The following is a 24902-nucleotide window of genomic DNA, read 5'->3' as shown; positions in this document are numbered from 1 at the left end:
GTAAAGGGAAAAGGGTATGTATTCTTAAGTTCTCATTTCTGAGCAGGAGCAGTTGGTGCTTTTTATAATATACACCTCATATGTTTTGTACAAATAATATTTCAAGTTGAATTCTGTTTGAGATTCTTAAAAAATAGCAGGTAAATCCATCCTTTTGAAAACTACTCCTGCAAATCTCTCTCAGGGCAAACTATCACCTTCTATTTATGTGTATGTGAATTTGGCACTCTTAAATTTATTGGAATGGGACACTAACCAGAATAGGTTCTATGTACCTCAAGTAAGCTATGTATAAATAGCCTTGATTTTTTTGCAGTCATATTTTAATGAACAAATTCATTGTACATAAATTATGTTTCTAATGAAGCCTATACTGTTTCTAAGAATTTATCATTCTTGGAATAGAACTATCCTTATTGCCATTCTTTATAAATATTTTCTGTACCTCTTCTGTTGAAGAGGTTCTGTAAAGAGTTGAAGATTATCAAAATTGAGCCTAGACAGTTAGTGTCCAGTACTTAAGTTTGAATTCAGTGTTGCTAGTTTCCCCATCCTGGTGCCCTTTCTTCCTCAGTGGTGAACCATTTTCTTTAAGGAGTCAAAATTTGCCTACTTTTAATCTCCTCTCCTCTAAGGATTCTGATCTTATCTATACTTGTTGATTGATTAGTCAAATGTGTATATATATCCAGATTATCTTTGTTATTATTTGTATTTTAAACCAATCTGTGGCTTTCTGTAAGCCAAATGGCTTTTGAAATTGCGAGAGGTGGATGTGTATACACACTCACACGCACATGCGTGCGCACGCGCATAAAGAATGAACACTACTTCCATTCTAGGTTATATGAGGACAGTATACACGAAAAGTGATATGTAAACTGTAATAGCTGGTAATGCTGTTTATGTGAGAAAAATAGGGTGCCTCTGTAAATTCCTGGCATCACCAGATGAAATGGTTAGTGTCGTTTGGGCAGAACAGTCTGAAATCAAAGTATTCCTGCACTAAAGTGAACCATGAGGTTAAACACCGTTTATTTAGTATGCAGGTGGCTGAAGGGAATTGTGAAGGGCTGAGAAGCCTATATTTCCAGAGTGCCTGTAGAGAAGGCAGGGGAGGGAAGGAGGACATCTAGCTGCTAGCGATGTATTTTGTGAGCCGCTGGAGCAGGTGATTCTGTATTTTATCAGATCAACTTTTTTTTTTTTCCTGGTTCTAAAGCTTGATACAAACATAGATCAAAATAGCAGGTCCTAATTGTAACTGTTCATGCCACACTGAATTCAACTGCATTGTACCCAAAATATTTTATTTTTGTGACATAGTTGATGTTGCCTTAAGCAGTATTTTGTTCTTGTTGCATAATGAATGCCTTATGTGATATTTTAGGGTGCATGCCTAAGATGTTAATTATTTCATTGCCAGGACTATTTGATCTATATTTGGTGATCTGGAAACAGTGTTACAAGCGTTTTATGTCCTAAACATGATAGTTTGTTATTAAAGGCATTCTAGTCTACTGTAACTATATTTTAAGAAAGTTATTGGGGGTTTATATTCAACGTAAGTTGCATTATAGGGAGAAATAGGCTTTCAGTGTTTCCACACAATATACCTGACCTGATCATCAGGGATTGATTGCTGACATTAAGCATAAGATATTGATATATCGTTAACATTATGTGACTGTTACGATAGATAGATCTTTTTTTCATATGTCATTTAGAAGGATAGCTGGCTGGATTTATAGAAACACTTTAAAAAATGCTACAGTGTTATGCATACAGCTATTGGTTAAAAGTACTGAGTTTATTTTGTTGAAATTTGAAAAAATGAAAGGAAAATGGGAACGCACAGTTGAGTCCCCTGACTCAGATTTGAGGAATCGAAAAGATCTCTGGTACCATAATCCTGGATTTAAAGAATAAGTGGTGTGACAGGAGAATTGCAGAGGCCAGGAGATGAGAGAAAGCAAGGGGACACAGGTGGCTGAGGGGTGTTACCTACAGCTTTAGCATAGTAGGAGGCAAGAGGCAGGAGAGAAAGCAGTAGATAGAAACAAGATACAGGTTATTAAGGGCCATACAAGCCATGTTTGGAAGCTTGGAATTTATCCCATGAGCACCAAGGGCCACTGAATATCTTTAGGGCAGATTTGCAGTTTAGAAAGATCTTTATAGTGGGGCAAGTGGGATGCTGTGAAGAAGGAGGCAGTGAGCAAGGAGGCCACTGGCTGCTGAAATTACTAGATGAGAGATGATAGCACCTTGAACTTGAGTCAGGATGGTGCAGATGGAGAAGAGACAGTTTTGAAATATTTGAGGAGTCACCTAGCAGATAGAATTGACAGGATTTAGTGACTAGATGTGTAGATAATGGAGAAGTTCATTAAACAGTGAGTGCATTTCTACACAGTAATTACATTGCTGCTAATTTATAGGAGTGAAGATATATTTGACAAAGATGAACATAAGAATCGTAAGAATCGTCACCATGGTTTTGAATTAGTGTAAAAAAATTGAAAACTTCCGTTTCCTATTTGAAATTATGTCATATTTGATTTATTCATAGAGTGTATTACTGTGATGACACTATGGAAAAATGTAGGAAATTGACATGGAAAACGGTACAATATGCTTTTAACTAACATAGTATGTGCAATTTGATCCACTTATGTAAACACACAAATATTTATGCAGGCATTAAATGTTTTATTGATAAATAAAGCTGTGAATAGTGGTTATACCACTGAAAGGGGAATTATGGAGGACTTACTACTTTTTCTGTATTGGTTGAGGTTATTATATAGGGTAAGTCCTTTGCTTTGAAAGAAGAAATTTCTATTTTGAAAAGTGTTTTGATTAACATGCAGTATAGACAAAGATCCTGGAAGTACAGAGGTGAATGAGCAGAACTATAATGTTAACTGAATTTTGTGTGTTTATGGACTTTTCCCTAGATGATGGCAAAATTTAGAATAGAGAAGTCTACCATCATCTAAAACATGCTAGGAAACGTAAACAAGGGCTCAAGTCAGGGTAGCAGACGGTGTAAACTGGCCTCACAGCACTGGAGTTTACACGAGAGCTGAGGACTCTTGTCTGGGAAGAGATTTTGGAGTGAAGGGAACCTGGCTTCCACTCCCTAACTAAGCACCTTCCAGTCAGCAGGATGTGAGGACAGTCACTGTCTGGAAGGGAAAGCCAGGAAAGGTCTGAGGATATATGGAACGGGGGAAGAGTGGGAATGTAAAGCGGTTTGTTTGTTATGGAACAGAGTATTGGGGGCACAATAAACATGATTATGAGGGAGAGGAGCAGGGGGAGTGTGGACAGAGGACAGCAGCTTGGTGACAAAAGGGCAGGTGAGGATGGGTGACAGGAGCTCCCTGTGGTGGACTGGAAAACAGCCTCCTTTGCGAACATTACCTAAGCTCGTCAGGATTTGGTGGTCTGGGATTTTGCTATTATCTCCTCGAAAGGGTGTCTGGAATGTCACTTCCTCCCCCACAGACCCCTGGGAGGAGGTAACAGACCAAGTCTTTTCTGACGCAGGAGTGGCATAAAGCCCTGGTGGTCAGAGGCTGGATCCTGGTTTTTTGCTTATCTTTCAGAAATCTTGAGTTTGTGTTTAAAATTTTATCCAAATTGGAGGCACTGACAAGCTTTTTTTCTTCCAGCCTGCTCCTAAAATTTTCCGCCTATCATTATGTGTCATTAACACCATGACTAAATTGACTTTGTCCTTCTGGTCCTCTGTGGTGTGTCCTCTCCTCACACTCTTTCTTTTGTTTTCTGCTTGTAACCCAAAAAAAGACCTGAAAATTAGCAAGGGGAAACCAGCAGCTAAGCCGATTGACTCAGTACACTTGACTTTACACAAAATGTTAAGTGAGTATGAGTAGTCTTGGATGGGAGGGAGTGTAGGCGCTCCTCAACTAAGAAAATTGTATCTTGGCTTCTGGACAGCCGGGATGTTGCTGCTACAAAAGTGGCTGTCGTAGACGGTTGAGGTTGCTGACTGCTTTTGGTAAGCAGAATGTTTTTTGTATGTTGTCGTATTATCTCGCAGTAGAAATTAGTTTGGGAGAAGCCAAATACATATTTTCTTGAGAGTTCAGTTTTTTTCTTCACTGAAATAGTTGTTTTTTTCTTGCTTAGAGATGTGTGGTCTTGTAAGGTACTTTTTAAGGCAGGATTCTCAACTTGATTATGCATCCTTTATAGTGTTGCCTTTATCATGATGTGTTGACCGGTTTTACCTAGCAATATCCCATAACATCTCTGTGCTCTGTGCTGTGGTCTGATAAATCGTTAAAATTATACCTAGAAATTCTCAGTCTTGGACTGCACTTTTCAGCAATACATAAAAAGTCTGTATAGGCAAATAAGCACAGGAAAAGATGCTTAAAAGTATTCGCCATTAGGGAAATGCAAATGACTGCAATGAGATACCACCGTAAACCTGTCAGAATGACTAACCATATCAAATGTTGGCAAGAAGCAGAGCATCTAGAACTCTCATACTGTGCTGGTGGGAATGTAAAATATTTCACCCATTTGGACAGTTTGGCAGTATCATAAAAAGTTAACTATGTAGCTACCAAATGATCCAGCTCTTCCAATCCTAGATATTTTGCCCGAGAGAAGCAAAAGTATGTGTCCATAAAGACTTGCATGTGAAAGCTCATTACGGCTTCATTTGGAAGAACTGACGGTGGGAAACAACGCAGATGTCCAATAGCAGCTAACTACGTAAACAGATCCATGGAGTGGAATATTACTCAGCAATAAGAAGGAGTGAGACAGGGCGCCTGAATGGCTCATCAGTTAAGTGGCAGACTCTTCATTTCAGCTCAGGTCATGATCTCATGGTTCGTGAGATCGAGCCCCACATTGGGCTCTGCACTCACAATGTATGGAGCCTGCTTCCCGTTCTTTCTCTCCCTCTCTCTTCTCCTCCCCCACTTGCAATCGCTCTCTCTCAAATAAATAGACTTAAAAATAATTTTTAAAAAAAGGAGTGAAACATCGATACAACAATATGGAGAAATCTCGAAATGGTTTTGCCGAGTGAAAGAAGACAGACAAAAATAAGAGTATATACTGTATGGTTGCATTTACACACAATTCTAGAAAATATAAGCCAACCTCTAGTAACTGAAATCAGATCCAGCGGCTAGAACTTTTGAAGATGGTGGATAGGTTGGTTCTCTTGATTGCGGTGATACACAGGTATGTTCATATGTCAGCACTGTAAATATGATACTTCAATGCAGCTGTTTTTAAAAACAATATAATATTTAAATTTGATGTTCTTGAAACTTGTTTTGTCTAATTTCAGGGAGGAAATCCTTCAGCAGTCTTTGTGGGAAAGAGTATCAACTCATGTGATTGAAAACATCTATCTTCCAGCTGCACAGACCATGAATTCAGGGACTTTTAATACAACAGTGGACATCAAGCTTAAACAGTGGACTGATAAACAGCTTCCTAATAAAGCAGTAGAGGTTAGGATATAATTTAATTAAATGGGTAAGAAGCATTATGTGAAGGGAGTAGGAGCCGTGAATTTTAGGTTTTATTCCCATCACAGCCACTTTTTCTCCTTTTGGTCTTTAGGCTCCATTTATTCTCTATTCCTTATCTCTGTGTTGGGGTCAGCCTTAATGCTATTACCAGTTACTACTACTAATTGGCATTTTGTTGTTCCGAGGGCATTGGTCCTGTTCCAAAGATAGCATTTAACAAAACCAGCAAAATTTGCTTAACTGTGAACTGTTTTTAACTTTTTCTGCGAATAAGGATCCCATAAGAAAAATGTTTAATGGTTGAACTATTTCATCTATTGATTTTCTGCAGGGCTCAGTTGCACTTAAATAATCATTTCCTTAGTTAGGATCCTGCCAGAACATTAGACCAAGAATTATAAGAAAGTCCCTTAAAGAATGCTTATCTGTTACACATTGGCTGTACCACGTAGTAGTTGGGTGATCTTTGGACTCCAGGTGCTTAACCTTTCTGTTTACTTGTACAATAGGGATGACGATGTTGCCCACCTTGCAGATTGTTATAAGGAGCAAATGTGCGTAATACATAAAATACTTAGACACACCTGGCCCATGGTAACTGCGCAGTAAATGCCAGCTGCTGTTACTGTGATGATGAGCATCCCCTGAGCTGATCTGCCACGCGTATTAGTCTGAAGAACGATTGCGCTCGCTCAGTAAGACGCGGTGTGTCCTGTGCCTCTTTGTGAGGTTGCTCACAAAATGAGAGTCAGTGTCAAAGATAATTTCATTTTTCATACTTACCTTGTCAGCTTCTAATTATTTGGGCGTCATTCCCCCCTCTCCTGTCCTGCTCCAGCCCTGACTGCACCTGTTTTCTCAGTTTCTTCGAGCTTCTCTTTCTGAGAGCTGGCAGCTGCTCTGCTGAAGCTGCATACCGCTGACCCCTGTCAGTTCTCCACACATTTACCCTTGAAATAGCTAGAGAGCTGCTGCCATCACTCACCAGCTCTCCTCACAACCTAAAAACATCTGTGCGGCCCCGGTCCCACGGTAGGATATTTTCACATCCTAAGGCTCGGCCGTGGAAGTGGTCATTCTGTCTCTTGCCACCTTCTCCCTTCTCACCTGGGTGTGGCGGAGACATGAGGATCTGCTGAAGGTCAGGAAACATAGATTCTAATACCTCACTGGATATTCTTGAACAGCCATCTTTTTTATGCCGTGATTTCTTCATGTTTAAAAGGACCAGGGCTAAATAAAAAACACAGCATTAACCAGCCCACTTAATCATAAGTAGATTTAGTTCTTCATTACTTCTGGCACTGGGCTCTTCCTTCAGGTAATTAGGAGTTAGCTGTGATAGAGCCTGAATACTGCTGGGCTCTGTTTGAAGGTATTGATGCTTTGCTTCATATATTTGCATAAAGGCAAACATGTGAAGAAGACTAAATCGTTATGAAATTTTAAACTTTCTGCAGAATGAAAGAAGCAGGCAGACTCACCTCTTGTACAGAAGGAAATAAATTAGTGAACTAAGTCTGGGGGCTGATTGGAGTACAGACCTTAAGTCAAGGGGGCAATTTCTTTTCAGCTCCAGCTAGCGTTATGTAGGAATGTGGGTACAGTGCTGCCGGATAGTTCAAGAGAGGCTGGAAACACAGATTTTTATATGAAGTCTCTCTCTTTTTAATGTTGGCTCTGTTTGTTAAAATTTAAAACACCATGTAGGTCTAGCAAAACATGTCAACATGTCAGGACGCCAAATCTACCCCACTAGCTACCAGTGTGAGATCTCTAGGCCAGTGTTTATGTATGCGGCCTTTAAAAAAAAAAAAAGGGGGTTTCATATGTACTTTGTGATAAGCTTATTTTATCTGTTTGGCTTTAATTCACATGTGTGTCATGTTACATATTAAATATAAGTATGTACTGTGAATACAGCTTTTTTTCTTTTAAATCTAGGTTGCTTGGGAGACCCTACAAGAAGAATTTTCCCGCTTCATGACAGAACCAAAAGGGAAAGAGCATGATGACATATTTGATAAACTTAAAGAGGCTGTTAAGGAAGAAAGTATTAAGCGCCACAAGTGGAATGATTTTGCGGAGGACAGCTTGGTATGTCATTTGTATGTTAAGGTGTCGGCCTCATGCTTTTATATAATTTCTCAAATTGGTATCTTTTTGTAGGAAGCTGTTTTTATATGACCATTTCAATTAGGTTCTGAATTTAAAATAATGAGGGGAAAGAAATAGTTTAACCATCTGTAATTAGTCCTTTAACATTTCTCTGCTATTTCTTTCTTGGCTAGCATTTCAGAAAAAAAGTCAAACTTTGCGGTAAAGAGGCTTCTATTAACTTCCACAAATTTTTGTCCACTAGCCATTACATGGACCTGATCTACAGATGGCTCAGATAGCTGCTTCTCATTTTACCCTTCGTGGTAATAAAAGGAATTAGATGCATTGGTTTTCAGTGGATTTGAGTCATACAATGTTAGACTTCTAAAATAATGCTAACTGCCACATGTTGAATGCTTGGAAGGTGCCTGAAACTCTACAGTGTATTTTGTAAGCAGATTTTATTTAGTTCTTAAGCAGCCCTATTATTGTCCTTGGCAAAACTCAGACCCAAGCCCTGACTCTGCTACAAAGCCTGACTCCTGACCTTCACCAAATCCAACCACCTCCAGCAGATCTTTTGTTATGTGGAACATTTCATCACCATAATCAAACCTGGTTAAGCACCTGCTCTCTTCCCAGACAGTTCTGAGGAGGACTGTTGAAAGATTGAAAAGTTTTCCAGGATAATGCATATCTCACTGTGGGCTGGTCATAATTGTAATTTATTTTAGAATAAGTGTTTGTTTTCATGTTTGAAAGCTATGTTCGTTCATGTTAAATGCCTTATAAGACTTGCTTCCTGAGAGAATAGTGTCCTTTTTCATGCATTCATTCAATGATTATAAAATTTAGAGATCAGTTTTCTTATAATGAAGAACTCACATTTGCTTATGATTGTCTAGACCTTTTAAGCTTTCCTCCTTTACACTTTTCATTGGTGTTAACGGTGAGACAGTGGTTGTTTTTCTCGTTTTTTTGGAAATGCTAACACAGATCATATGGCAAAAAGGAGAGGTAGCGATGATCTGAATCATTAACTCCTGAGTTACTAGGGTTCTAGGTGCAGATTTTATGCGGTTACATGTGTAACATACCTCTCTCGATCTTAGACATAGCTTACTCAATTTGGGATAGGAAGAAGTCTTCACTGTTTATATTTTGGGGAAGAAAGCTGACAAGTGGGCAGGTAATAAGACCTGAATTTGCATGGTAGGGGCATACTTTTATGTTGTTTTAGGCACATCTGTTCTTTTGGATGTTTGAGAAGCTGTCAATTTGAATACAGTTACTAAGATTATAAGGCCTAGATAAATCAAAATTGGCTGTTTTTCTTTCCTTGTTATTTCAGAGGGTTATCCAGCACAATGCTTTAGAAGACCGTTCCATATCTGATAAACAACAGTGGGATGCCGCTATTTATTTTATGGAAGAAGCTCTTCAGGCTCGCCTCAAGGACAGTAAGTAGGACATGTGTTGAGTTGTGAGTATTCGCAGTGGTGAAGGGGGGGGGGGTCATCCAACTTGATGAACGTTTGTAAAATAAAGTTTTTAAAAAAAAAATAAAACTAACATTTCATAGCTTTGTCATTAATAACATAGTTAAATTTTTTTTGTGGGATTTTTCAGTCAATGGCTTAGTAACTAGGGAAAATATTAAATAAATTGGACATACGTTCATATGTACTCCTATTCTGAAAAAACTATAAGACCATTTAAGTGTTTGCCTCTATACCTATGGAAACGGTATACCTTGCAATACCAATTGTACCTTGCGCAGATTATAAACATATATAATTAAATCCTTTCTTCTACATGTACCATATCAATCATGTAATTTTTTTTGTCTTTATTTCAGCTGACTTTATATTGATATAGCACTTTAAAATAGTTAATAAAATAAGACTGTTTAATATTAGTTATAATCTATGTACTTGGTAAATGATAAAATTTTTGATGAATTTTTAAAAAGTTTTTTTTTAATTTTGCAGCTGAAAATGCAATTGAAAACATGATAGGTCCAGATTGGAAAAAGAGATGGTTATACTGGAAGAACCGGACCCAAGAACAGGTAAAAAAAACAAATCTCTGGTCTTATGATATAATTTTGATTATTTTAATTCAAGCATTAAAATACCACTTTTGCATGCCTTCTAGACCAATCTTAATAATTTCAAATGTTTTATATCAGCCTTTCTACAATATAATGAAATTTTAGAATAAGTAGTAAGCTATAAAAGCAAGTTGTTTTTTTCAAGTGCAGTAGCTATGTTACTAAAATGGGAAATGAACCATGCTCCTTTTGTGGTTGATTACTTTGTTCATTTCAGTTCCTTGTTTGAGGTAAAATGAAGGTTGAAGTTATAAACAAAAATAAAAAATGACACGAATTTCAGAGGATGTAGAGTAAATGTAATCAGAATGAAAGATACAGTGACTTTGTTTACCTCATCTGTTACTTCTGGATTTTTCTGTTGTCTATTCAGATTATTTTGTTCTTTTGCATTTTTTGCTGTTGTATTCCCAAAATAGGTATAAAAATTCAGACAGGAACTAGAATTACAGAATTTATTCCATAAATATTTAATGAGCACTTCAGAAGAACAAAATGGTAAAGGCAAGTATAAATAAATTGACAAATGAGTAGAGGGAGGATGTATGAATCATTCAAATTCCCATCCCTTACCTTCTTTTTATTCCTTATTGTTATGGCTCCTCTTCCTATCTAGCATTTAGTCATACACCACATCTCATTCTTACATTCATTACTTAAATCAAAGAGTGAAAACAGGATATAAAATCAAAATGCACAAGTGAAAGTAGTAATGACTAAGAAAAAGAGGTGGCATCCAGTCCTCTTTCAGTCCGAATCCATGTAATTAGAGAAAGGAGAGCAAGATACAGAAATATCAAGAGAGAAGATAAAGAGAATGGAAAATTGCCAAATGACATATCATTCTTGTTTCCCTGTTTCCTTATTTATTTATTTATTGTTTTGTTTTCATCTTAAATACAGAATTAAGTTATATAAACTTTTTTGTTGTTGTTGTTGTTAGTTTCATGCCCTTTTTTTTTTTTCCATAAGCTGTCTGTCAGATATGAGTCCCAATTTATCTTTAAAAAAGGGAAGGAGGGCGCCTGGGTGGCTCAGTTGGTTGAGCTTCCGACTTCGGCTCAGGTCACGATCTCATGGTCCGTGAGTTCGAGCCCCGCGTCGGGCTCTGTGCTGACAGCTCAGAGCCTGGAGCCTGCTTCGGATTCTGTGTCTCCCTCTCTCTCTCTGCTCCTCCCCCGTTCATGCTCTCTCTCTGTCTCAAAAATAAATAAACATTTAAAAAAATAAAATAATTAAAAAAATAAAGTAAATAAATAAAAAAGGGAAGGAACAGTCTTCCTCTTCTCTTTTTTCTGATAGGATTTTTGTGGAGAGAACCTGAGGAGGTAGACAGGGTTAGCAGTTGGATCACATCTGTCTTCAGGGAGCATCAGTTATCTCTCTTGACACATGGGCTAAAAGGAGGAGGTCTGTCAGAAAAGAATTTCTAGGAGAGCCATTAGACTCTAACGTGATCTGACTTTAAGACTGGAAGAAGCAATGATTGAAAAGAACTGGTGTGAGGCAGGTAAACCTGGAAGGAAAATGGTGTCCACCCATTAGGGTTTAGGGAAATTAGGCTAAAGTCTCCACAGTAATCGATGTTGGCACCTTGCCTCAGCAACTAGTGGCCAAATGCTCTGAGAGAGAAATAATTCCTAGTTGTAAACTATTTTCTCAGGAATTTGAACCTGTAGGGGATCCCTGCAAGGGAAGTGGAAAATTAAGTTTTAAGATTAATGGAAGGATCCGTGGCCTAGGAGAGGAATATGGAAACCCTTCAGAGAAAGCCCTTTTCCTTTCAGGGTTTCAGGGCAGCATATGTAAGACCCAGACTGTAGAACAGAAGCCATAATTTGGAGTGTAGGGAGAGGGACATCAGGACTGCCTTGGGAGGTGTTTGTATGTGCGTGTTTCATTTTCTGTTTCAAAAGAAAGCCTCCTGTCAGACCTACTGAATCAAGTTCTTATTCTCTAACCTTTCTACCCCTCCTGCTCCCAGTTGAAAACCACTGTTGTAGATCTCATTCCTGGAGGTTACCATGAGAAACAGATTATGGAAGAGGTTGAGACTGTCCCCACATCTCACACTGCAAGTTTAGGTGGCTGTGTAATAGTTCCTTCTGTCTTTTTGAGTGATTGATTAAGCAGGAAAAGAAATTTAAGACTGTCCTACGTTAAAAATGAGAAGTCTGTGCTCTGAAAACTACTTTTTGCTTTTATGTTGTTACTTTTTCCTTAGTTTTCTAGGGAAAAATCCATTCCTTTGGAACATTCTCACCTTGTCTGAGCTGAACTGTGGAGATCTTGGTCAGGATACATGGGAGAGTAGTGTTCTTCTGAACAGCCAGGGTGGTGGGGACAGGTGGACAGATAGAAGTAAAAACAGGACAAGAAGAGTTGGGGAGTATCATCTAAATTAAAGATTTATGGGGCGCCTGGGTGGCTCTGTCAGTTAAGCATCCGACTTCGGCTCAGGTCATGATTTTGCAGTCCATGAGTTCGAGCTCCGCGTCGGGCTCTGTGCTGACAGCTCAGAGCTTGGAGCCTGCTTTGGATTCTGTGTCTCCTTCTGTCTCTCTGCCCCTCCCCTGCTCTCTCTGTCTCTCTCTCTCTCAAGTAAATAAACATTAAATTTTTTTTTTTAATTAAAAAAAAATAAAGATTTCCTTCTTACCTCAGACCAAGAGCAGATGTTAAAGGAAAATGTGAAATTTCTCTTCATTAAGTAATAGTTTTTCTAAAGTGTCATGTTTTCAGAGAATATTAATTAGTAGTTTCATTTATAAACCAGTTATTTACATTTACATTTTATTCTTGAAGTACTCAGATACTGTAGCTTGCTACAGTTTGGGGCAGAGTGCTATGGTAGTAACTTGTTTAGAGTAATCAGTGAATTTGAAGCTAGCTTCTTTTATCATGCAGTTTTGGAAAGATTGAAAAAAGGAAAGATAAACATAATTTGACAATGTGTAAAAGTCTTACTTTCAAATTTATCACTAGTGTATGTTTTCCTCCTTTGGTCCTCAGATTATGAACAGTTATAAAGAAGAGAATGGAGGTACATTTAAAAATGATAGGCATCGGGGCACCTGGGTGGCTCTGTCGGTTAAGCGACTGACTCTTGGTTTTGGCTCAGGTCGTGATCTCGCGGTTTATGGGTTTGAGCCCTGCGTTGAGCTCTGCTCTGGCAGCACGGGGCCTGTTGGGGATTCTTTGTCTCCCTCTCCCTGCCCCTCTGCTACTTGTGCTCTGTCTCCCTCTCTCAAAATAAATAAACATTTAAAAAATATAAATAATAAAAACGATTGACACCTTCGGGCTCCTGGCTGGCTCAAACTATAGATATAGAGTGTGCTACCCTTGATCTTGGGGTTGTGAGTTTGAGCCCCATGTTGGGTTTAAAGATTATTTAAAAATAAATTTAAAAAAAAGGAATGATAAGCACCTTGCAGAAGCAGTTTAAAGCACAATTTTTATTAGAAATCCTTTTTTTTAAATCCCAACTATGAATTTCATATTTATCAGAAAAGAAGCCTGTCAGCAGGTGCAAGTTCTTACAGCCATCTAGTTCTTAGATACAAGGCATTTATTAGAACATTATCTCTTCCCATATATTCAGGGTACTCTTTCCTAGACTGATATCCTACTCTAAGGTCAAGAAAGTATACAGTAAGCTACCTGGTGCTGTAACTTCGACAATAAACCATTTGATCAAAAGCAAAATATATAACAAATGTGGCTAATTTCTTGTTTGTTTCTTTCTCCTCATATAAGTCCAGTTTATTCTGCTTCCCAGAGCTGTTGTCCTGTATCCTAAGCTGGGGACTGTGTTCTTTCTTGTTTGCTGTGTGGGGCTCGTGTCACCTATTGTGCAGCAGCAGTGTACTTAACTAAAATCAGGGCTCTGTTTTTATAAGCGTGGCAAATCATGAACCATCTAAAGCAGAATTCTCTTTTAAACAATTTCAAGTTTGTCCACAACGAAACCAAGAACGAATTGGAGAAGATGTTGAAGTGTAACGAGGAGCACCCGGCATATCTCGCAAGCGATGAGATAACCACAGTGCGAAAGAACCTGGAATCCCGAGGGGTAGAAGTGGACCCAAGCTTGGTAATAAATATTGCGGAAAAGCCTGAACTTACTTCCTTAATCTTTGTTCTTGCGGTAAAATGTTGCTACTTCTCACATGTTACTCGGATATAGAAGTGCTTGACCTGACTTGGGTCACGTGTGCTTTTGCTGACAGTAAAAAACAGTCACTTTGGTTGTGTACAGAGTAGAGATTTATTCTTGGCGGTGTTTTCTTACGGGTAATACTTTAATTCGTAATGAGGAGTTTGAGACTTGGAAAAGTGAAGTACCTGGGCATGTTCAGCAGTTAGCTCTTGCAAAAGGAGGTGAAGCCCAGTCACATCTCTGCACCACGTTACGCCGTTTCAGATAGCAAAATAGAAGTTCTGCTTCAGTGTGTTTCATTTATATATATATGTTTTCTCTGTCAAATGTACCTTAATCAGGGGCGCCTGGGTGGCTCAGTTGGTTGAGTGTCTGACTCTTGATTTCAGCTCTGGTAGCTGGTAGATCCCAGCGTGGTGGGATCAAGCCCCATGTCAGGCTCCACGCTAAGTGTGGAGCCTGCTTGAGATTTTCTCTCTCTCTCTCTGCCCCTCTGCTGCTCACTTGCTGTCTCTCTTAAAAAAAAAAGTGCCTTAATCAGGTATGAGTGGATTTAGAAAAAATGTGAATGTTAAGTTTGTATTAAATTGAGTAGTGCCTTGGGGTTCTATCTCATTTTCCTCACATCATCATAATAAATATGAGAATAAAAATAATTACAGACTATGTTTTGCTTATCTTCATGATGCTTATTTGGGGAAGATTTGAAAAAAATAACTGTTTCTGGGCCTATGTACCCCAGTTAGAGTATAAGGGATTAAAACCTCATTTTAAGGGGCGCCTGGGTGGCTCAGTCGATTGAGCATCCAACTTTGGCTCACATCACGATCTCACAGTTTGTGGATTCGAGACCCCCATCAGGCTCTGTGCTGACCTCTTGCTCAGGGCCTGGAGCCTGCTTCAGATTCTGTGTCTCCTTCTCTCTCTGCCCCTCCCCCACTCACGCTTTGTCTCACTCTGTTTCTCAAAAATAAATAAATGTTAAAAAAAAATTAAAAAATAAATAAAAATAAAACCTCATTTTAATATTAGCTTAAGTTAAGTGAAACCCAATTAGAAAAATAATTCTAAGAGGGAAAACAATCATATAAGAAGTTTCAGAGCCACACAGAAGTTCTTTTAAAGATTATCTACTATTTATATTTTTGCACTTGAGAAATGAGTATATTTAATTTAAATTCCCCAGGAGGTCAGAACAAGAAAACTGGTAAAACTCAAAGCAAGTTAAAGCTGTTACATGTAGCATTATTTGTAAATAGAAAATGAAATTAAAACTAATGATTACATGAAATTATTAGTTGAATATGAATTTAATTTATCCATCCTTGGACTTTGCCTGCATATTAGGATATGGATTGGCTGTATATATTGACTTTCTCTGAGCAAGAAAATCTCAGCCCTTTTTCCAAGAGACATTTTGTTCTTCCAGTGCACTTGATGAAGCTATAAAATAGATAACAAGATAATTATGACAAACATAGCAGATGGACTACTGTCAGAGATGTAAATTCTAGCGCAGTTCCATCCCATTCACTAGTAATACTGACATCATCTCTGAGCTTCCACTTTCCTCTGTGTTACATAGCGTTGATTGTACTGGTTGTACCTGCGTACGATTATTACTGGTCTACTTAGAAAAGACGCTTGCAAGAACCTTGAACACTTTGACAAACTACGTAATAATGACACGGCAGGAGTCATTTTGCTATGGTAACAGCAAGATGTAGTAATCAGAAAGGAAATAACTGTTGGGTTGATGGTCTGAGACCAGCTTCCTAGTCCTGACTCTGTCCTTAGATAAGGCTCACAACCTCTTTTTCCTTGGGGCCTCTTACCTCTAACTAGGGGCGATAATAATCCCAACCCTATCTACTCTACAGAATGATTATTTGAATGTAATAACAACGGTTGTTAAAAACACTACATATTTGGAAGTATATAAACTGGTAAGGGGTCAGAATAGTGGTAAATCTAATCTTTTGTCTTAAAAAATTTTTTTCTTAATGGGTAAAAATGGTTGGTAGAATAACACTGCCACTAGTTTTAATTAACTTTTTTATAAATAAACTTCGTGGATGACTTTTCAGAATGTGTTTGGTCAACTTGAGGGGAGTGTACAGTAACTCTTTGGTTTTGTTTTCTTTCTTCATTTTAGATTAAAGATACTTGGCACCAAGTTTATAGAAGACATTTCTTAAAAACAGCTCTAAACCATTGTAACCTTTGTCGAAGAGGCTTTTACTACTACCAAAGGCATTTTGTAGATTCTGAGGTAAAGTGTCTAAAAACCAGGGAAAATGCTTTTAGTGATGGTTGTTTGGATGCTTGAAAGTTAACTATAGCTTTAGCATTAGTTTTAAGTCTTTTGATCTGCTGGGAAAAAGTATATATGATTTATGTCTGAAGAATAACCTAACTCCTATCTTTTCTAAGGTTTTTACCACTTTATATTTTACACACAATAAGATTTTGTGTGCAGAGAACAGGCACTAAACCACTTAATTTTTTTTTTTTAAGAATTAACTTTTTTGTATTAGAAAATAACACATCGTTGTGGAAATACAGTAAAGAAATGTAAAAGAAAATTTCAAAGGGAAATAGTCACTTACTAATATTCCTTATTAAGGAATAAGTCACTTATAATCCCCTGACCTAGAAGTAATTTTAGTTAACATGTTTATATGTCTGTTAATCTTTATAGTTGTGTGCATGTGTATAACATAATCCATTTGCATAGTGGACATCATCCTGCAAAAACAGCTTTTATTGTGCTTTTTCCTATATTGTATTTCTTTATATCACCAAAATCTTTAAATAATTCTTTGAAAGAAGTGTGTGAAGTTGTACAGTGTAATGTCATGTTTCACAAAGTAACCGCTAGGTGGCAGCAGACTGATGTATTTTGAGCATTTTCTTGTAAGTAGAAGTGCTCTGAAAGAACTCTGTTAATTAGTAATCAAAGGCCCCTAAAATGCTTTTGAGTTTTCTACAGCTTGAAGGAAATTTGTATGTAACTATACCTATGTAAAAAATGGCAAGTGTTTTGCGTAATTTAATCGTTGAGAAGACCTCTCTACAGAATAAGCTCTTTTTGAAGCATATCATTAATTTATTTTTATCTACAAGCTGCATTTCAGAACTGGCTTGCATGCATGCTCGAAGAAAAGAGGTTAACCTAAGGACATATTTAAGCTAACATGGTTGTTAGCTGAAACTAAATACAAATTAAGGGTATATGCTGTGAATTTCCACTTGTATATAATGTCATGAAATTCTCTACTTCCCGGATTCATTTGCTTTGTCCTCAGAATCAAAACAAAGCTATATAGGAGTGAGGTAAATTGAATGCATATCACGCGGAAGTTCGTGAACCCTGAGCAGAAATGATTCGGTGGCTTCTGTCTGCGATAGGAGTACGTGTATTAGATAAATCTGAGGTTTTTTGTTAAAGCTTAGGGTATAGGTATTAACTTTAGTAGTCAGTCGTATGTGTTTGTGATCATGGTTTTCACTTTTAAATTTGCATCTGGTAATCTTACTGACCTAATATTTTAGTTGGAATGCAATGATGTCGTCCTGTTCTGGCGAATACAACGCATGCTTGCCATCACTGCAAATACTTTGAGGCAGCAACTTACGAACACTGAAGGTAAGCCACAGAGGGACCACTTTCTAACTTTGACAGCAAAAATAATAGTAGTAATATTCATTTAATAGAATGATGCCAAGATACTTCTTTAAAAATAGGTTTATTAGAACATTTGAAAATTAAATCTGCCCTGAAAATATTAGTGAAAGTAAATCATAATTGGGAAAGATGGGAGATAAAACGTACCAAGAGTCTCCCCTCATGACACAAAAATTCTGTTAGAAAAGGACTCCTAAGCTTCATGTAGTTTTTGGGGGAGAAACCTGCACTTCCATTAAAGAGTTAGGGCTTAAATATGACTGTCTCTGAGAATTGTATTAGTTTTATGCTGATAAAAGTATTATATGATAAGTAAAGAGTCTCCCTGTAACTGTGGGAAGTTTGAACTTAATAGATCAAACTCGATGAGAAAAATAAGAACTTACCCTCCAAATACTGCTACCCTCCAAATACTGCTAATTTTATCATCCTTGTGCATTCATTAGAAACACAGCTCCTCAAGTTTTTGTTTACTTTGAATAGTCAGGCGATTAGAGAAAAATGTGAAAGAGGTATTGGAAGATTTTGCTGAAGACAGCGAGAAGAAGGTAAAACTGCTCACTGGCAAACGAGTTCAGCTGGCTGAAGACCTCAGTAAGTGGTTCTTCCTGCCCTCTACCTTCCTGCCTTTTCTCCTTCCCCATTTCCATTATTTGTTCATCCAGTTACTCTCAAACTATAGAAATGTGCATGCAAAGAACATTTTTTCCACTGACTGAGAGAAAGGTGCTAACTCATAGCCCCATCACTTGCAGTACTTTAATGCATGTTTCTTAGAAACCAAGGTTTCTCGTAGCAGCCATAATGCAACCATCAGAATCAGGATGTTGACACTGATTGGTTACTGCATCTAATCTTCAGACCCTGTTCAAGTGTCGCGTGTTGTCCTGATATTGTCCTTCCGTGTAACAAGATGTTCCGTGCTCATCCTGTACTTTGATCCGGCTTCCTTGCTTTGCAGAATAGTAGTTAGAAATTAAGAGCTGGGTCCTAGGAATGCTCATTGTCATTGGACTATCACTGCTCCCAGACCCTCTCAGTGGAAGGAGCTGGGGAGCAGATGCTGTATGCATTCGTGCGTGTGTGCGCACACGTGCGTACATGTGCAGATGCACGTCTGCACGTTTACGCCTGTATTCCTAATCACATGTATACGTCTATGTTGAAAGCCATAAGTTGTCACTGGTACTTTCCATTTTGATTCAGTAATACAGGGTTCATTCTGTTTTTCTCCTTTTGCTGACAATGAGAAATCTGGCTCCAAGTATCCTTAATATATTTACTTACTTTGATCAGTCTCCCTATATGTAACGAAACTTGTCACCGTCCCCTTCATTGCACAGGCATCCTTCTCACCCAGCTCAGGCTCTGATCACCCAACTCCAGGCCACCACCACAGCACCTTACCCTGTGTTGACACCCATTTTACCTCATCCAGGCTCTGATACCCCATGCCACGTTCCCCTTCACAGAGTCCTTTTTACTGAGCTCATGCACTGGCATCGTGTGCCAGGCATGTCCCCCTTTATCCTTCCCACGTCTTCCCCTGCCCAAGGACACCCTCCTCACCAGAAGCCAGGCCCTGCTTTTCTTAGAGGACGCCCTCTTCATCCTATGTGTGCTCCAGTACCCTGCACCAGACTGGACTGCCCTCCTCCACAGATATTCTCCTCACTACCGGGCCAGGCCACTGGTACCCCCATGTGAACACCCTCTTTGCCCGGCTCAGGTTCTAACACCTCCACTAGGCCCACAGGGCTTTCCCCTCTCACCACCGCTCCCACACCTCCATCCTAGCTTGGCCTTACTGATCACTTTATCACTTAGTTTGTGGGGGATATTTGGTTCTTTCCTGAATGCTAGTGCAGTCCTAGTTTTCAGGTACTTGGATTACATATTGATATTTACTTAGATCCTTGAGAACCCAAGGAAATCCGTGAAAGAGTTATGTTAAATAAATATAAAAATACTGAGGTTGGTGCTTCTGTCTGAGCTTACTTCGTTACAAGTTTCCCTTATGTAATTTCATGAAACAAAGTATTTTTCCTTTCAAGGTGTGCTTAAATTTACTGTCTTAGGAGTTTTCTGATATCTAAGAGAAAGCAGATACTAAATAGGAAGAAATTCTTCAAATTTGAAAACTGTTTCTAAACTGAATTTATGTCACTATAGTACCCCAGAGTATCTGAGAGAAGCCAGTGGTTTTCCTGTTTAATACCCTGCGACTCAGCCACGTGCACTCCACCACTGTCTCGTCCCTTTCTCTGTGACCTCAGCACGTCGTTTGCTCTCTTTTCTCTCCTTTCTGCCTTTAAATAATCTTGTATTCGAAACGTATCTCATTTTAGCTCTCATTTCCACTTTCTGTTCCTTTTCTTTTAGTTCTTTTCATGCCATGTTGTCAGAATAATTCAGTTTGTGCTAGCTTATAGATCTGTGTTGAATGTGAACTGCCCTTCACTAGCTGTATTATCTCAGGCAGGATATCTGTCAGAGCCTTAGCCTCTTTGTTTGTAAAAATCACTCCAATAGTTACTATATTGCTAGGAGGGTTTTGAGGAGAATTAGTTCAAAAACCCCTTGCAAGTCCCTGCTTCACAATTTTATGCCACGTTAGTGCTGTTACAGGAAGAGGTGTGTCAGTGTTGCAAGGTGTACAAATATATTTCTTTTGTATCCCCCTGGACATGGTTATCAGACAGTGAAATACTTCACTGTATTTTACCAGCATATATAATTGTGAGTGATTAAAAACAGTGGGTCTTTTCTCATGTTTTGTAATAGAGCCTTATATAACCCCATTACGTTCCAGTCCCAGTTTGATTACTTGAAGAAAGTGTATTGCTAACACAGATTTGTGCACTGTCAAGCCAAGTCTTAGATTATCCTGCTGGTTTTCCTGAGAAAGTACTCATATGACTCCCTTGAAGTGATTTACTACTTTTGTACATATAAAATTATAGTCGTGTTAATGTACCAAATAATGGCCTTGGAAGCAAGTGTTTCACCAGTGACTCGGCTTCATCATTCACACTGAAGGAGATGAGCCATGACTTTGTCTGTTAGTTGGAGAAGAATCTTGGGAGTACCTTTCCCATACTGTTTATCTTTAATGTAACACTTGGGAATATGGTCAGGGATCCTTTCAGCCAGAAAACTTTCAAAGTTTGGACAGTAACTACTGTATTACTTGGATCAAAGTTTTTAGTACAGCATATTCAAGTAGAATATATAGTTAACGGAATTCAGAGAAAGGGAAGCAGCCAAAAGAGTTTTTACTACAGTTTCAAATCAGTACAGGGGCAGAGTATTGTGGAGGCTCGGGAAAGTTTGATGCATCGTATTTTTTGCCAGTCTTATTAAATAAATGTGCTCAGTTCTAAATCATTTCACCACTTTCCTTTGGAAATTCATCAACTGATTGTCCTGAGTTAGAAAGACCAAAGAAATGAAAGAAGAGCCCACCCCTTCTTGTCTGTAGAAAAGAAGTCGTACGTAGGAACCAGGGCTCTTTGGAGATGTAGTGGAATCCACAGCTGGAGCAAGAAAACGTTAGGATGAACCTGGAGCTTCCTAAGATGAGAAAGTAAGAAAGTACGTGAAGGGAGATGGGAACATGGCAACAAGGCAGAGAAGCCAGCTTGAAAAGGCTCCTGCTGGCCACAACTAGGACAATTCGGGCATCAAAATAAATAATCACAGGTACAGACTGTGACCCATTTAATAAAACAGGATTCCATAAATTGATGATTGTGTAAGCAAATGAATAAAATTAATTATATCAGTAAAACCAGTGATTAGGAATGTGGTGTTCATATAAGCACACAAAGTATCTCCACACAGAATAATTAAAAGAGGAAAAAGTAACTGTACAGTGGTGAAGGCTGGCAACAACCACCTTAATCAAGCCGTCAGAGTTATTATTATCAGTTACCACCAAATCAGAACTGTGTGCAGCCTTCCAGAATGCAGTGGGAAAAACCCAGTGTCACTCCTTGGATATTTGTGCCAAAGATGTATAACTTAAATCCAATCATAAAGGTCTATCAGACAAACCCAGATTGAGGCACAGTCTATATAATAATTGGCCTGTAATCTTCAAATGTATCAAGATCATGAGAAACAAGGAAATCGTGAGGAACTATTCCAGGTCGAAAGAGCATGGAAACAAAATGCAATGTGTGATCCTGAACCTGACCTTGTTGCTCTAGAGGACATTAATGGGACGGTTGGCAAAACTTGAATGAGATCTGAAGGTTACATGGTAGTAATACATCAGCGTTAATTTTTAAATCTTGATTAAATTGGGATTATTTAGGAAAATATCTTTATTTGTAGCTAATACACAATAATACAGTATTTAGGGTATATGGGATGTAATGACAGTAAATTATTCAGAAAAAATATGTTCTATGTAGGATCCTTACAGCTTTTCTCTGAGTCTGAGATGATTTTTACATAAAAAGGGTAAAAAGTTGTTTTTATAACTGGATTTGTTTATATAAATATATCATGGTCATATGAAAATAATTTAGAGAAAATTAGAATTTTTAAAATGTGATCTCTGAATATGTCAAAAGGCTGAGTTACTTCCTGGACAGTTTGATAAAAGACATGACTCATCTTTCCACCTAAATTCCTTATTTACAGCATCAGATTACACTTAGAACTGTTTAGCGTTGAAATATGCCCACTACAACCTTCATGAAATTCTTTTGATTTTATATAGCAGATTTTATTTCAAAGGATTTTTTATAGATATTTAAATATAGTGTCAACTTAGATAAAATCTATTTGGGTTAATAATATGTTCAATCTACTTATTGAAACAGACTGCAGTTTTAAAATGCCTTCTTTGAAGAGGGGAGGATTAGAATAGTATAGCTCAGTTCCAAGTTTTTCTTTCTATAATGAGCTGTTTTATGATTTGTGAAATCTTTTATGATTGTCACCATATAAAACAAGTGATAGTGCTAGCGTCTCACAGACATTTTGGAAGTTGTTCATCCCACCCTGGAAATGGAGTATCTGGGCACCGGTAACAATTGCTGTAATGTTGCTAAAGTGCATTTCACCAAAACAGCATGGAAATTCTTTCATCGTTTGTTATATGAATGTTGTACCAACTGTTAACTAGGGTAGTGTGAGTTTTGGACCTTCCTATCAATTGCTTGGGATTTAGAGCTTAGTTTTCTTTTTAAAATCTTGTTCACTAAAGCCTGAATTACTTTTCATTCTCTGTGCACATAATCAAAGAACCCTTGATACCCAGGAATTAAAGGGGCATTACAAATCATTTCGATCGCTCTAAGATCTACGGTCTTTCCCTTCTGACTTTACAATACATTTCTTTTCATTTTTATATCAGAACCTGTTTATATCAGAAACTGTTTATGAATGTGAGCTAATATTTGAATATTTTCGCTGTGCCGGGATTAGGCTGTGTGCCTTATATGCATTCTCATAGGTATAGTCATTTGTCTTATTTTATAGATAAGGATATGGAAACCTAGAGACACATGTGTAGTAAGTGGGAAAGCAAAGATTTGAGTCCAGGTCTTTTAGCTACTGTGCTGAACTAATTTGAGGAAAAAAAACTCAAGCCATAGAAAAATATAATTACATAAAATATAGTCCTTTACATTTGGAAGGTTATAGTTAGCAGTATCCTTTGCAGAGTGGGTCAGAAAGACATAGGTAGTAGTGATTTAATATTTAAACTTTGAAAGGACATGAAAACTTTGATAGAATTGGAACATCTGGGTAAGGGGACACTAAAGTGTTTACTAAAGTAAACCAAGCCACTGACCACATTGAAAGGGTTAATTTTCTTTATATGTCTTGTGAACATGTCTCGAAGTGTATTCTGTCAAATTCCACCGTTATGAATTAAGTAGTTTGTAAGTTGCCCAAAATTCAGGCACAGGTTTTCAGTGTGATGTGTTCATGCTTAGAGTCTTAAGATCCTCTTGTAACAGAGAATCTATATTTGAGCAGAATGGCTGTTCTCTAAGTTGAGGGGTTTTTGAGCTGGTCTGGGAGCATTGAAATGTGTAATAATAAATTTCGGTGTATTGCTTCCTACTTTTTGTACTTTATATGAGTTGAAGATGTGCTTCAGTACAATCTTGAGTAACTTCATTACACCTCATTTACTAATGAAAGTGAAAACAGTGATAAACTCCTTTACTTGGGCTGCCATTGCACAGGCTCATTTTAATGATATAGTTTGATGCCCTTAATGTTAAAAATATTAGAGAGCCTAGTAAATTAGAATTTTCCAATATCCGCAGCTTTTTTTCTCCTGCAGTTGATTTGCCCTGCTGACTCCCTACACGAGGTGGCAACAGCTGGCCTTTCACTGGAGCCGGGGGATTAGGGAGCAGGAGTCAGCAGCGGGCTCGCCTCTCGCCTCTTTCGACTGTTCTTTATTGTTTGATGCCTGGGCATCTCCCAGACAGCCAGCAATTGTTTCTTAAAACTTAAAGTTTGTTTCTCTTGCGAGTGTACAATGCTGGTGGGGCTTGTCTTTGTGTCTCTTCACTCTCCCAGTCTCCTCTTATAATCCATCCTGTGCTTTCTCTTGATAATTAGAAAGGAGCAGAGTTGCAAGCTTTGTCTCTTAGTGTGCATAAGATTCAGTTTTGACTCTAAAACCTTAGATGGACATTTTCTTTTTCCCCAAGCTACCAGATACTCACTAACACATCATTTTTATAAGGAAAACTTTGTTCCTTATTAATACACTAGTGTATTTTTGAAATGTGGTGATAAAAAGGGCGTGAGAGCAGAATGAACGAGTGCTGCCATTTTAAAAGCTAAAACCGGAAGAGAAATGCACCATAGCTGCTTAAATCCAAAAAGGATTTAAATAAATAAATCCATACCTTTATTGGTATGGCATGGGGAATGGAGTCAGTGGTACTGTAATAGCGTTGTGCGGTGACGGATGGTGAGCGTGGTGTAACATATAGGTATGTCAAGTCACTATGTTGTACACCTGAAACTAATGTAACATGTGTCCCAACTACAATTAAAATGTTTTTTAAGATTTTTTTTACTAGCTCTAAAACAGAATTCTGATTTATAGAGTAGTTAAGAAATATCTTTATGCCATGATAAAACTTGAATAAGAAATAGTCAGAACATATCTAGATGGAACCCTCAGAATGATTTTGTTGTTCTTTATTTAGAAAGGAAGAATGTCAAGATACTCTCCAATTTAATTTCCTTTGGTTACTCCACATTCCTGGACTTCTCCCACACCTGCCATATGCTTGAAGGCCATTATGGATGACAATAGTGGCC

General features: G+C 38.0%; 1 protein-coding gene across 10 annotated transcripts in view; it reads left to right on the top strand.

Moving 5' to 3' along the window:
- Positions 1-24902, top strand: part of OPA1 (OPA1 mitochondrial dynamin like GTPase) — an 86781-nt gene that overhangs the window by 42235 nt on the left and 19644 nt on the right. For all 10 annotated transcript variants that reach the window (XR_009612271.3, XR_009612270.3, XR_009612272.3 and 7 more), the window contains 8 exons: positions 5345-5510; positions 7476-7628; positions 8983-9091; positions 9623-9702; positions 13700-13840; positions 16062-16178; positions 17462-17555; positions 18078-18188. Coding sequence is in view for 4 of the 10 variants with exons in the window: in XM_060639549.3 (XP_060495532.2) it covers positions 5345-5510; positions 7476-7628; positions 8983-9091; positions 9623-9702; positions 13700-13840; positions 16062-16178; positions 17462-17555; positions 18078-18188 (971 nt within the window). In the remaining 6 variants the exon portion in view is untranslated. The remainder of the gene's footprint in view (positions 1-5344; positions 5511-7475; positions 7629-8982; positions 9092-9622; positions 9703-13699; positions 13841-16061; positions 16179-17461; positions 17556-18077; positions 18189-24902) is intronic.

The sequence above is a fragment of the Panthera onca genome, chromosome C2 (genome assembly GCF_046562875.1).
Source record: "Panthera onca isolate mPanOnc1 chromosome C2, mPanOnc1 haplotype 2, whole genome shotgun sequence".
In the NCBI taxonomy this organism is placed as follows: domain Eukaryota; kingdom Metazoa; phylum Chordata; class Mammalia; order Carnivora; family Felidae; genus Panthera; species Panthera onca.
The sequence above is the reverse complement of the archived record's forward strand: the minus strand, read 5'-3'. Positions and strand labels throughout refer to the sequence as shown.